Source organism: Diplotaxodon limnothrissa, linkage group LG14 (genome assembly GCF_057381915.1).
Source record: "Diplotaxodon limnothrissa isolate DT_005_m linkage group LG14, D_limnothrissa_male_GT1.1, whole genome shotgun sequence".
Lineage (NCBI taxonomy): Eukaryota > Metazoa > Chordata > Actinopteri > Cichliformes > Cichlidae > Diplotaxodon > Diplotaxodon limnothrissa.
This window is the reverse complement of record NC_140609.1, coordinates 2,373,313-2,387,611: the sequence shown is the minus strand read 5'-3', so window position 1 is coordinate 2,387,611 and position 14,299 is coordinate 2,373,313. Positions and strand designations below refer to the sequence as shown.

At 46.5% G+C, this 14,299-nt stretch overlaps 1 protein-coding gene across 4 annotated transcripts in view; it reads left to right on the top strand.

The window, feature by feature from the left end:
• Nucleotides 1-11,344, top strand: part of usp32 (ubiquitin specific peptidase 32) — a 65,760-nt gene extending 54,416 nt beyond the window's left edge. For all 4 annotated transcript variants that reach the window (XM_085371605.1, XM_085371603.1, XM_085371604.1 and 1 more), the window contains exons 23-34: nucleotides 341-515; nucleotides 1,267-1,418; nucleotides 3,297-3,408; nucleotides 3,487-3,671; nucleotides 3,759-3,943; nucleotides 4,254-4,340; nucleotides 4,758-4,878; nucleotides 5,428-5,619; nucleotides 5,743-5,968; nucleotides 6,068-6,522; nucleotides 6,610-6,702; nucleotides 7,060-11,344. In XM_085371605.1, coding sequence (XP_085227731.1) covers nucleotides 341-515; nucleotides 1,267-1,418; nucleotides 3,297-3,408; nucleotides 3,487-3,671; nucleotides 3,759-3,943; nucleotides 4,254-4,340; nucleotides 4,758-4,878; nucleotides 5,428-5,619; nucleotides 5,743-5,968; nucleotides 6,068-6,522; nucleotides 6,610-6,702; nucleotides 7,060-7,233 — 2,157 coding nt within the window. In that variant the 3' untranslated portion in view covers nucleotides 7,234-11,344. The remainder of the gene's footprint in view (nucleotides 1-340; nucleotides 516-1,266; nucleotides 1,419-3,296; nucleotides 3,409-3,486; nucleotides 3,672-3,758; nucleotides 3,944-4,253; nucleotides 4,341-4,757; nucleotides 4,879-5,427; nucleotides 5,620-5,742; nucleotides 5,969-6,067; nucleotides 6,523-6,609; nucleotides 6,703-7,059) is intronic.
• Nucleotides 11,345-14,299: the final 2,955 nt, after the last annotated feature.

The following is a 14,299-nucleotide window of genomic DNA, read 5'->3' as shown; positions in this document are numbered from 1 at the left end:
GACTTCCCCGTGTTGTTAAAGTGGCATTAACTAGTAATGTTCTTATAACGGTACAATAACTGTAGCTGAACTATTTCAGCTAACTCTGTTGGGAGATAGATGATAAAATTGGGTAAAACCTGAGAAATGGGGATAGGCCGGCTCTGACTTCTATCCTCAGGCTTTGTGGTCTCAGCTGAAAAGCGAGCCCTCCCCTCTTCAGAGGGATGTCGATGTTCATTCACAGCCTTTGCGATCTCTTTGTCTGAATCGGAGGATAAGGCACCGTATTGATGTTGGGATTTACAGAATTAACAGCGTATGATCTGGTGACGGTCTGCTATGCTTTCTCCACTCTCAGGCGTGGGAGAATCACCTGCGTAGGAACCGCTCCATCGTGGTCGACCTGTTCCACGGACAGCTCAAGTCTCAGGTGAAGTGTAAGACCTGCGGCCACATCAGCGCTCGCTTTGATCCCTTCAACTTCCTGTCTCTGCCTCTGCCCATGGACAGCTCCATGCATCTGGAGATCACCGGTGAGCAGGCCGATGAACAGAAATCAACTGTGCTTAGAGTTAATGCTGCAGAACTGATCAGTGTTAGTGGTTAAAGCTGGAGGCAGACAGGCTAGCACTGGGCTGGACTCCCTTTTTGCTTCAGAATAAAATTCTTAGCGTCTCAGATTTTGGTCCTTGTTGACATGATGGAATAACACCGTTGCTGCAGATTTGTTCTCCCACCACATCCACAAAGCTGCTCCACGAAACTGACATTAGGTCGTTCTGTAGGTCATTTTAGTGCATTGAACTCAATGACAGGTTTGAGAAACCAGTTTGCGATGATTTAAGCTTGTATCCTGCTGGAAATGGCTAGTTCGTCTTGTAATCGGAAGGTTGCCAGTTCGAGCCCCGGCTCCGACAGTCTCGGTCGTTGTGTCCTTGGGCAAGACACTTCACCCGTTGCCTACTGGTGGTGGTCAGAGGGCCCGGTGGCGCCAGTGTCCGGCAGCCTTGCCGGAAGTGTGACTGTACACAAATGTTTCCAGCCTGGACGTAAGACCTGACCATGTTTCCCTCGTTCTGTCAGCAGCCTGTTTGAAGCCCTGCAGCAGTAATGTGTCCTTCTTATAGGAGGTCCACCTTTCGCTGTTTCATTCTCTCACACTCTGCTGGATTTGTATTTTTTTTTTTTAAGTGAATCTATAAAAATGTGCTGTGTGGTCATTAAAACCTATTTCTTTGTTAAAGAACAAATTCTGAACGGTGCTATGCTGCGATGTGTCTGTAGTTATCAAGCTGGACGGCTCCACGCCCGTGCGCTACGGCCTGAGGTTGAATATGGACGAGAAGTACACCGGGCTGAAGAAACAGCTGAGTGAACTGTGCAGCCTGAAGCCCGAGCAGATCCTCCTGGCTGAGGTCCATTCTTCTAATATCAAGGTATTCGCACCACGCTGACGCTAAACGCCTCCTCTCTCATCTGTGCGCCATGCAGCAGAAGACGGCATTAAAATGAAGGATTCGTTGAATCGTTTTGTCTCGAACCTTTGCAGTCACTGCTTGTTTGTCTTCGCTCATCTAGGTTACGATTTATACTTAAAAACTACAAATGTGTGTGAGTGATGCTCGTATCTCGTAACACTGCTGGCCTCATCCTCTCCTCAGTGAGACATGATCACGTTATGTTAATGTTCCTCACAGTTTGGTTCAGACGTGCTGACAGCAGCGATCAGGAAAGCCACGGTACGTGCATAATCGAAGCGTGTGGGTCGGAGCCACATTTTGGCCGCGTTGTCTCATTGGTGTGTGGAAATGTTGCTGTGGTGGTGGAGGTGGTGGTCGCTCTCCTGGACGACATAAAGGGCCCGTCTGTGGCAGGCGGTGTGGTTGGTTCTTGGTGGGGGCGTAATGCTGTGTTCAATCCATGACCGTACACACTCACACTTAGACCCTGGTGAAAGTCATACGTTACTAACTCTAACCTTGTAGTGTTTTTAACACGAGACTCTTTGTGTTAAAAACACTCATTTGTCTGTCAGTCCACATGGTTACGTTTCCTCTGTGAGGTGTATTTTGTGTCCATAATAAGAATCTTGATATTTTAGGCGATCATATGCGGCGCAGTGAGAGCGCTCCAGAATTAACGGCTGAAACGTCGAACACGATCAAAGATAAAAAGTGCCAGAGGATGTGAGTGCTGCTGCAGCACGTCTTCCAGTTGTTATACGGCTGCATGGAAACACGCAGCTGCTGCTGCAGATAGTGGTGCCACGGATCACGGTTGATCCGAAATCCGAACCGATCCCACTCCACGGTTCGGTACGCACGTGATCCGAAGACTCGGGGGGGAAAAAAAAGTATGTGTATGGTGCGCGTGGTCAGTCTGTCAAGCGATAGTTATGGTCAGCGCCAGCGGTCCAAGTAGCGGAGCAGAGGAGTTTGCGGCATTTAAGCAGCCCTTTGCTGCCCAGAGTGGTAGATACAAAGCCCTGCACTGCCCTATGGATTACATTAGATTAGATGAAACCTTATTTATCCCTCGGGTGGGTTCCTCCGGGACATTCAGTTTCCAGTAGCACAGCACCCACAGAAGTTGCAGAATGTGAGCAGAAATATACCAAATATACACATTTATAAATACAGAGAATACAAAAGGGATAAATAGAATAAATAGGAATAAGAATACAAGGGAACGGCACATTTTAAGTATTGTGAGTCTGTTACACCGTTGGATATTAACAACAACTATTGCACAGTGAAAAGGCACTACAGCTACTTGTTCCCCCCTCCTCTGTCCCCGTTTCCCCTCCAGCGAGGAGTTAAACAGTTTGTTGGCGTGTGGGACTTTTTAAGTCTGCTGGTCCTTGACGTTGGGAGAAGCAACCTGTCACTGAACAGACTCCTCTGGTTGTTTATGGCCGTGTGCAGAGGCTGCCCAGCATGGTCCATAATGTCCATATTGCACCTTAATTTGTTTTTATATAAGTGCCTGGAATGAGTCTTCAGTTGAATGATTTTTAATAGGCAAAAAATACTTGAATAAGTAAACGGCGAGTCGAATTTTTGTCTTTTTTTTCTATTTTTGCTGATCCGAAAATTGATCCGATCCGTGACTTTAAAACCGTGAGAGTTTTGATCCGTTGCACCACTAGCTGCAGACGCCATTTAGCACCATCTACGTGAACGAGAGTTAAAGTCCTACCAAGGTTTTAGATGTGTGGCACAAACCGGCGTGTAATGAACTCGTAGTTCTGCTGAAATGTTTGCATGTAGGCGTCTTTATTGCTGCAGTCTTATGTGCTGACCTTTGGTTTTCAGAACTTCCCTCAGGATAACCAGAAGGTCCGTCTGTCTGTCAACGGCTTCTTGTGTGCGTTCGAGGTCCCGGTGCCGGGTTCACCAACATCACTGAGCTCGCCCACGCTGACAGGTGTGTCATCTTACACATGTCTGCGCACTCACCAGAGAGCTACCTGCGAGTTTCTCATTTTCTCCCCTCCTCCATCAGATATCACACCTATAGCCAACAATACAGCTGCCAATGGGCACGTGGGCAGTAAGCTAGACCTCATCCCTAACGGTGGGCCCTGCAGCCCTGAGACGCCTCTGACCAACGGGGTCGCCAATGGACACATCACACCGGTGCACGAGAGCCCCTTCATTGGATACATCATCGCTATGCACAGGAAGATGGTGAGAACTCGTAGAAAAAACTAATGCAGTGTCATTTTTATGGTTGTTGTAGACGTAACACGTAAATGTTTGTGCCCCCCGCTTTAGATGCGCACAGAGTTGTACTTCCTGTCGTCTCAGAAGAACCGACCCAGTCTGTTCGGCATGCCGCTCATTGTTCCCTGCACTGTGCACACCAGTAAGAAGGACCTGTACGACGCAGTCTGGATCCAGGTGTCCAGACTGGCCAGTCCCCTGCCCCCACAGGAGGCCAGCAACCATGCCCAGGACTGGTAATTTCCTCCTACGAATCTCTTTATTAGAGAAACACTCGTGTGATTCTGTTGAGTAACATTCATCTGAAGAAGCATTTACCCTCTCGAGTGTGAACCTGAGCGAACTTCCAGACTCTCCTCTGTTAAACTGAGGCAGCAGGTCTGTCCGGACGAAGTCTCTTACACAATCAGGATCAGGTCGGATCAGCATCAGCTGTCTAAAGCTTGATCCGTGCCACTTCCCTTGTTTAGTGTAATTTAATTTTGGAAGGAAAAAATAACTTTGCTGACAAGTTTGTTGACATTTTTGTCTTCCTTTAACTTGCAGTGATGACAGCATGGGCTATCAGTACCCCTTTACTCTGAGGGTCGTGGGCAAGGATGGAAACTCGTGTGCCTGGTGTCCGTGGTACAGGTAAGAGCGTTTCGGATACAGACACTCGCGACTAAAGCCGTTTTCACACACGCTCTGCAGCTCTGAGGTGCACGCAAAAGCTCAGCTGTGTGACGCAGCCGAACTCTCTAATCCTCCAGCCCCCAGCGTGCAAATGCTGCAGCTAATATCTACGATAGACGCCATGCACGCCGTCTCCTGCTGAATTACAATACTGGAAATACAGAGTTTTGTTGTTTTTGTGTGCTTAAAGTGAGAGTGCAGCTGTGGCAAAATAAACCGAACCTCATTGTCCTGAAGTTCTGTGAAATTCAGGCTTACATACAGCTTAAAGTGGGAGTAGCACATTTTGATGCAAGATTATGACATTTGATTTGTTGTAACCGTGTTCTGTAAGCAAAACTCCCACATCTGTACTGCACATCTGTGTGTTTGCAGGTTCTGCAGAGGCTGTACGATAGAGTGCACAGAAGACCGAGCTTCTGTAGGAAATGCTTACATAGCTGTAGACTGGGATCCAACTGCCCTGCACCTCCGCTACCAGACCTCCCAGGAGAGGGTAAAGGATACATGCACGCACGCACGCACGCACACACACACACACACACACACAGCACCAATTCAGGCAGAGAAAAAGTCACTTCGAGTTAGAGCAGTAATGGAATTTCTGTGAAAATGGTGCTCGCTGTCATTAACGTCATCATTTGTAAACACCAGCTTTCCTCGGGGCAGGAGGAGTGATGAGCAGCAACACTGCTTTCATATTTCACACCGTCATATTAGCAATTCTACATCAGGGTCCAGTTGTCCTCATGTAATGATCGCTGTGCAAACCAGAATATGGTGTGATTCAGAGTATGGCCACACGGAGGCGTCAGTGAGTCAGTAAATGTCAGATTAAAGTGTCCAGACTCCTTCGAGGTGTGTTGGTAAGTGCTGTGGTTTATGTGAATTCTAGGAAAAATGAGTTTCTGAGCAGTAAAACTTGTTAGATGCATTAAAGTTGCACTTTGCTTGGCTCTAAAACGACACCTGGTAGCTGTTTCCCCGAGTGTCTGCTCTCGTGGTCCATTATCCTCCGTCATGCATCGCGCTCCTCTCCCTGCAGATTGTGGAGGAGCACTGCAGTGTGGAGCAGTCTCGGCGAGCTCAGGCTGAGCCCATCAGCTTGGACAGCTGTCTGAAGGCTTTCACCAGCGAGGAGGAGCTGGGAGAGGACGAACTCTACTACTGCTCCAAGTGCAAGACCCACCGACTGGCCACCAAGAAGCTGGACCTCTGGAGGCTGCCACCCATACTGGTCAGGAGCAGACTCGTGCATCTGAGTGTTTTATGTGAAACGATGCGTGGGTGTTGGTAGCATTTAACGTTCTCACGTGAAATAAATTTAGAGACGGCGTCTGACACGTGTTCACTTGTGTAGATTGTCCACTTGAAGCGCTTCCAGTTCGTGAATGGTCGCTGGATCAAGTCCCAAAAGATCGTCAAGTTTCCACGGGAGAATTTTGACCCCAGCGCCTTCCTGGCTCCCAGGGACCTCGAGCATCGCTGCCTCCACTCCCGCAGTGAGAGCGAGGATCTGCTGAGGGTCGGAGAAGACAATCTGTCCTCCATCTCTGCACCCGCTGGCTTTGGCAACCTCCCCAAAGGTACGGCATGTCCAGTAAAGACTTTCATCACTGTTTGTGTTTTTTAAAGAATGTGAAAATTGAAGTGCTAATGCTTTAACACTGCTGCTTCCCCAACAGCTTCCCCAGCTTCAAGCAGGAAGTCTGCTCCCTCTCTCAGCCGGAACAGTAGCCCGTCTGGCAGCCCGAAGGCCGGGAGCGGAGGCCGCAGACCAGGTCGGTTGCGCCTTCCCCAGTTGGGCAGCAGACATCGCCTCTCCAACAGCAAGGAGAACCTGGACGGAGCAGCTAATTCTGAGGCTGAATTGAGAGACGATGCACCGCAGGCGGACCCAGAGGGTTCAGCAGCAGGAGGAGCGTCAGGGCTTCAGGGGTCAGGAGAGGGCGTTGCATCAGAATCGTCCTCCGGTAGTGAAGCATCCAGCAGCCACTGTGACGTGGTCCTTGTGAACGGAGACAGCAACGGGCTGTGCTCCGACTGCAGCACAGAGAGCAGCACGGAGCCGGACGGCTCTCTGCTGCAGCACAGAGACAACATGTGTCTGGATGCCATATACAACCTCTATGCAATATCAGTAAGTCAGGCGCTTTGTGCACGCTGGCATACGGGCGGGGAGAACAGTCAGACAAGTCCTGAATGTTGTTCTGCTTCATCTCTCCAGTGCCATTCAGGAATATTGGGAGGAGGCCACTATGTGACATATGCCAAAAACCCCAATGGGAAATGGTACTGTTACAATGACAGCAGCTGCAAGGTAAGGCACCAGCACACCTCCACTACTGTCTGCAGGTACTAGGTAACTAGTTACAGCCTCCTACACATCCAGTACGACCTCCACAGACTCAGCTTAGAGGAGCACTGTGCAGGGAAACAGATGGTCCTCTTAAAGCTGTGCTGGTTTATGTGGGTTGTTTTTATTGGTTAAAGTGTCTCACACACACACACACACACCTTTACCAAACTTGTGATTGCTTTATCATGACTTTAACACATGCTGCTCTGCACACGCTGGGCACTCTTGTGTGATGTAAGGAAAAGTTTGGCTCTGTCGACACCCCAAATGCGACCACGCTGTAACAACACTCCGCTTTATTTGTTTTTTCATTTACAGGAAGTGCACTCTGAGGAGATCGACACCGACTCGGCCTACATTCTCTTCTACGAGCAGCAGGGAGTCAACTACTCCCAGTTCCTGCCAAAGATCGATGGCAAGAAGATGGCCGACACCAGTAGCATGGACGAAGACTTTGAGTCAGACTACAAGAAATACTGCGTCCTCCAGTGACCGCAGCTCGTCTTCCATCAGCCAGCACTACGCCCGCTCGCCTCTTTCAGCCTGCTGCTCTGAACAGGAAGCGCCAGAAGATCTCACGAACGGCTGACAGTTGAACCGCGCGCCGTCTTTATGGCTGCTTCGCAGCACTTTCTAAACTCGACTGCAAACACGGATCGGTGAAAAGGTTTGCTAAGACAACAGCGAAGCCCCTCCCTGTGAAAGCACCCGACCGGTGCACTTTGCTGAGCCCGACGAACTCCCATCAGCTCCCACCCCGTGATCCTCGCCATGACATAGATGTAAAATATACTTGCACACTAACGCATCTCTGAATGTATGGCAGTACGGCCGAGTCATGCAGCGATGTTGCTTTCTTATCGTGCACTTATCACTTGTGATGTCAGGATTCAAAACAAAAGACGGCTTTTTCTACCCAGAGTCACGATTTGACCTGAGCAGGGAAAAACCGATGTGCTCCAGGCGTGAGTCCCTGCAGGCCTACGGATGCCAACTGTACACGGGGCCCAGCGTTCACTGTGTGCTGGAGTCACGTTTGGTGCCACGGGAGACGACGGATGCCCGGGCAAGCTTTCAAACCAATGGTTCTGCTGAGGTTTTATTAGCGATAGTGTGAGCAGGAAAACACGCGTCATACGCTACCTCATCGCTTCCTGCATTCTTTCAGCCAACTGGACCCCAAAAGTCTGTGACAGTATTAATATCATGAAATGCTTCCTTTTAGTGTAGGAGACTCGGTACATGCATTCAGGAACACCCCCACAAAGACCCCCCTCGGGTCCTGATGTTCACATCAAATTCGGCACGTTTGCCAAAAGCTGTGTTTGGTCCTGCAGCTGCCAAATATCCACGGTGATTTGTGCAATGTTGACCAGTATGTAGCCACGACGACTGAGAACCTGGGTTTGTTGGGGACAGGTGCCATGATTTAAAAAGTTGTACGGTATATGTTTAAACGCTTTTTTTTGATTGTGTAAATGTGTCATTTTAGAGGATCTGCTTTATTTTTTTAGTTTTTCTTAGAGTTGCTTCAGGCTACCTAAAGGCCCCGCCTGTAGACACCAGGCACATCTCCACGGGGCTGATGCAAACCTCTGCAGTTCTCTGCTGTCCACCCAAACCTGGACTTCCTGCGTCCATCACAGCCAATTATTTTACTGTTTGTTATTTTAAAAGTGTCAAAACGGAAGAAGCAGAGATTTTTTTATTTGCTCAAAGCCTGTAAACCACATTACCCATAATGCTATTCAGAATCCAACTTTAGCCTTTATTACTGTGTCTCATGTGGCTTCTGTGCTTACACTTCACTTTGCTCACATTCGAACGAGTCCCACAGATCGCTGTGAGTGTTTCTCACCTTCACCGGGTGTCACCTTGGCTACTTCGCACAGAGGCAGGGAAGCCTTTGTTAACCATGAGTGTTTCATGTGTTGCACTGTTGGGTTTTTTGTTTTTCACGCAACTAGAGCAGCTTTGCATGATTCACAGTTCAGGTACTTTTGGTTGCACCGTGCAAACGTGGAGTTGGAAAAGCACCTGGGTTCTAACTTCTGTCCCTGAAGCGATCATAGTTCATATATCTACTCTCAGTGAATTCATACAGACCTGATAAACCTTCCTGGACTGTGAGGTCAGAAGTCATGCTGTTTAATATGAGCAGTGACTTTTGCACCAGTGTGTGCACGATAGGAAATAAGGAAGAGCTCCTTCAGTGTCGAGTGCGGACGTGCACTCATAGATCGGACGGATATCTAACAAATATCTCCGATAAATTCCCACTCGTGTGATTTCTCTCCCCTGTCAGAGTTCACACACTGTGTCAGACAGTTTGTAGTGTACTGACACGAGTATTTCATTTGAGTGAGAGGCGAATGCAATGACCAATGGAGCGGCTGCAGAGGGTTGGTCAGTCGCTTCTCTCCGACTCCACATCATTACATTTTTAAAGCTTCCATCTTGTATTTTTGAGTTGTTTTAATGTGTAATAGGAACAGAGCTCCCTTTTAACAGCAGGCTCAGCCTCGGGTTCAATGCCGCTTAGCACACCTAAAACCTGAAGCATGAGTGTATAAAGATGCAGTGAAGTATCGCTGCAGTGGTCCCACCTCCTGCTGCTTAGGGGATCATAGATGCTCCTGGAACACTTTTTAGTTTTAGGGGGAAAAAATGAATCTATGGATAACCACTTGTTGGCTAGCTCACTGGCTACAGCCTCCATAGGCTGGTATATTAGTCACTTGTGCACTTGGCCACATCTGCCCTGCCGTGTATGAGCAGCCTGCTTGTGAATGACACCACCAATGCAAGCATTCACCTTTCTGAGCTTTGTGGGTATCGAGCCTGGAGAGCCGTGTGAGGTGCCCCGTCCTGTGCAGTCTGATCGCTGCAGCAGGGGTGCTGAAACCACATATTTGTGAATGGGTACCATCAAAGCACAACACAAACTGTAAGGTCTTACTCCAGCTTCTGTATTTCTAGCAGATCTTAATGCCCAGTCTCAATAGACGGACTTTCACAATCTCATTTTAATAGCTTAGTGTTTCATATCTTAAACCAGTTTCCCCCTTTTCCTCAGCTGAGCCATCCAGTGGGCCAGCCACACCCTGATGGGTGTCCAACAAAAGCGAGTGACAGGTCAGTGTAGACGGAGCAGTGTCCATTTTTAATGATTTCATTTCTTAGCTGCTGGCATAACGTTTGATGACTGGGATGATGGTTTCTGGTGGAAATGAATAAATATTTAAACTTTTTCAGGAAGTTCTATGAAAGTTTTAAGAAAAATCAAATAAGTGTCTTAGAACGTTTTCACCTTTTGCCGGGATGTTTTCAGGGAAATGATTTGGAAACAACCATCCCCCCGTAGACAGATGTGCTCACGTGTGGAAAGTAACCAAAGTCTGTTTGTGTGAGGAGCGTAAATGCATCGCTACACGACTGGAGCCAACGTTCGAGCAAATGATTTGTTTCTGTGGGTCAGAGTGCTGCCGTTCCTCCTTTCCTCTGAAGGTTTGGCTGCTTCGACGTGGCTGCTGAGGTCTCTTTGAGATGGACGAGCCCATGTTTTCACCGCGTGGTTCCAGCTGCAGAGTTCTGTGTGTCTGCTTTGTAGCAGCAATGGCGGAGCTCCTGTCACGTCAGGGGGCTCCGTCTAATCACTGTGAACAGACGGCAGACTGTCGATGGCGCCCGGCTTCGTCTTCTGGAGCGCAGAGTCTCGTCTCTGCGTTCGTCCCCTTTTTTAGCTGCTGTATTTGTGATGAGACAACTTTGTTATGGATGTACTTGGAGATAAATCTGTCACTGAATGAAACTTTATTTCCTTCTGCAAAGATCACATTTGTTGAACAAATGGAAATGTACATAAGAGTGTTATTTATGTTTGCTTGGCCAGCTCTTTTTCTTTTCCCCTCCACCCTCCTGCCGTCGCACTGAGCTGTAGACAGTGTCCAGTTTGTGTCTGTGGTTGAAGGTTATCACAGGACTCGAAGGAAAAATTGTCCCTTGAGAGCTCAGTTTGCAATGTTTGCTCTACTTAAAGGTGCAATAGATGTCAACTTCTTTCTTTTTCTCTTTGTTTCTTGGGCTGTGAATGTGCCCTCAAACGGCCGGTAGCGTAATCTCTTAGCAGAAATGTTTCATGTCGGGGTTACTTTCAGCACAATTTTTCTAATCCAGGAACGAGGATTTGACGCCCAGGGAAACTGGACTATCTCTGAAACTGGACTAGCACGGATTCTGTAGAACATCGGGCTAGCACCTGAAGCCCCGCCCCCCAGGAAGATTAGTTCACGGTGTCAGGCAGTGCGATCGACTACTGAGCTGTCTTTCAGTGTGTGTAGCTTCTTTTTTTATTTAAGTTCATATCTGTCTGATGTGAACCAGATGTGTTAATTTAATAAACTTTTTTGTAAGGTGTTCGTTGGAAGAAAGTCACATTGCACTGACATGAAAACGTGTACATAAACAAAACGTGTTTTGTAAATAAGCCAATGAAAACTATGTATTTGAATATGAACTGTACAAAATACTGTACCTGTAGTTGTGTATATGGAGTGATCCTGTTGATCTGTAACGAAATACCCAAGCAACAAATTAAATTCAGCAAAGGAAATGACATCAGAGTCGTTTTGTTGTGGTCACAACCCTGATCTGACACTTCAGGCAATTTGCGTAGACTTGTGAAGTAGAACAGCCTCGTTGATCATCTCAATTTAATGCCACAAGCAGGAGCAAAGCATCACACAGACAGAAACGATCCAACTCGATGGTGTCTCATTATGTTTGGCCATAAGTTGACTGAACTCCAACATATTTTTAAGCTCCTTTGTGTCAGGCTGTGTGCGGCAGGCAGGAATGGACCCGAAGCGCCGACTGCAGGAGGTCAAACTTAGAAACTTAGATTTATTAGAAAAACAGGAAACTAACTTAACCTCCTAAGACCCGAACTCTTTCACAGCATGCATTTTTAATTTCTCTTTCCTATTTAGGCTGACTGGGATCTGATGAATGTAAAAACTAAGAATTACCAGGTTTTTGTTTGTTTTTGTTTTTTACCTGATGTTTGTTGCTGAGAAAAATGAGATCCACACATGAGGACATTCGTTTTAAATTTCGATAGAACAGTGGCAGGATAACGTCCTCATAAGTGGATATCAGGCCCTTGTAGAGCAAAACTTAGTATTTTGGTCTAAACAACCCAAAATGTGACGTCCACGTGTGGATGCCAGGTCCTCGGAGGTTCAACTGGAAAAATGAACAAGGATTAAACGGGTAGAACACACAGCATGAGAGGCATCGTGAAACAGACCAAGGAAAACACAGGGCTTAAATACAGAGAAGGATGACGAGGGAATGAGACACAGGATGAGAGCACAGCTGGAAACATTAACAGACGCAGACTGTCAGTAAAACAGGAAACAACACAGCAGTGTGAACCTGACATGAAAAGGCATATAAACAAAACCTAAGACTGGAAATCAGGAGATACTAACTAAAAAAGAGAAACACTAAGTCACAGAATATAGACAAACAAAATCAAAACCACTGACCACCAGACCCAGGTACCCCAACACTTTCAGCTATTCCTTGATCCCCAATTGATTAAAGCAGCCAACGGCCTAAAAGTTCCACATTTACCTCACAAGTTTCGAGTTAACATAATCAGACTGTAGTAATAAACTAACTTGGCTCCTTCATATTGCCTTCCCAACCCAGCAGAGTGACTTTTGTCAAGGTTGAGCTACTTTATTTTATCCATATTTGGAATAGAGATGGCACGATACCACTTTTTTATGTCCGATACCGATATCATAAATTTGGATATCTGCCGATACCGATATGAATCCGATATAGTGTTTTTTAATCAACAAAACTGTTTTTTAAATATCTTGCTGCATTTTGTATAAGTTCATACTCAAGTTTAAAACAACAACTACACTAAAGCTATTCTGTTATACCTGTATGCAAAAAAAAATATTTCATAGTTCAGCAATACTGATCAATCTAATAAACTTAAACCTACACCATCCTCCCTATTCTGGTATTTTAAAGAGTACTTAGCATAAATATTAAGCAACCTAACTAATAGGGTTCCAACTCCCAGCAACAACAAAAATAAATAAATAAAAAATAGGGAACCACCCCTCACGCTCCACCTCATGATGCTTAATCGACGTAATCAACCTTAATTTGATGCAGTGTGAAAAAAAATGCACAGAAATCAATTATTTTTCAAGAAATATTAAATAGATTCAACATCTTTCTTCAACAAAATTGCAGACTGCACAGATGGTACCTTCCCAAAGGAAAAAGTACTATAGCTTACAAGGGTATATTAGACTTAATAGTTACTATATACAGTAATTGACTTCTACTCATTTTACATCAAATTAAAACTTTGGGTGTCAGATAATTATTTATTAAAAGCTCGACATTTTAAATGAGAATAAGAAAGAAAAGTATGTCTTTGTGCCCCCTTTTCCCTGTTAATGCCCTATCGGCCCCCCTGGCTAAACTTTGCTAGATCCGCCCCTGCACAGTTACCAGCGTCAGCTACGTAGAAAAAGATCCTCGAGTAGAAAGTAATATTAAATAAATTCTAACAACAGCTGATCAAGCTTAAACGTGCTGCTGTTGTTCAGCCGCTGGTTTCCTCTTTCTGGTGCAAAGTGGGCCAAAAGCAAACTAGAGAGACGGACTCGCAACAGAAAAGCCGATCAGCTGATCATTAGCAGTTTCATGATTGAAGTAGCAGCCGGAGAGGCAGTCGCTCCATATATCGCTTGTTAAGCTTAACGCAGGAATGCTTTACAAACATTCAGAGATGGACTTACACACTTGCTTTACTTCTCTCGGGATAACTTTGTCGGAGATGAAATGCCGGGTTGCTAGCGAAACTCCAAATGCTATCCAGACCACCGACAGGTCCCGCATGCCACAGCCGCTCTATCACGTGATGCATACTGCTCCGACGTGCTAACGTTCTGAGGTGAGTTACGGCGTGTTGCAAGTTTTGTGAGGTGCTTTCGTGATATTTAATGGATCGGATTACATTTTTTATTTTTCTCCGATATCCGATCCAGTAATTTAGGTCAGTATCGGACCGATACCGATACGTAATATCGGATCGGTCCATCTCTAATTTGGAATACAGTCAATGTCTTCGCTGTAGGGGAAGTAAGGCTGCAACCACAGCTTCATGGGCTCTGCCACAGAGCTTCCTCCTGGTTAGACGTGCCTGAAACACACTTGCGTATAAGTCATCCAGTAGGTTGAGGTGGTCTGCATATCTGACTAGATTCAACCTTCTGATGTAGACCAGATTCTTCTGGGCTCATTTATACCACTTGTTCCTCTGGACCCTTCTCATACCGCACTGCTGCAGGAGAGCGAGGTCCTTCCTTGGAGGGTGCTGGACTCCATGCATGGTAAGGAGCTTCCTTGTTTCAATGTCAGTGGCTTTTATCTCTTATTTTGTTGGTTGCAACTTTCCTGGTGGCCTCTTCATGGTTCCAAATTGCCTCTGTGTCCCCCCAAAGGTACTTGTAGGTGTCTGCAA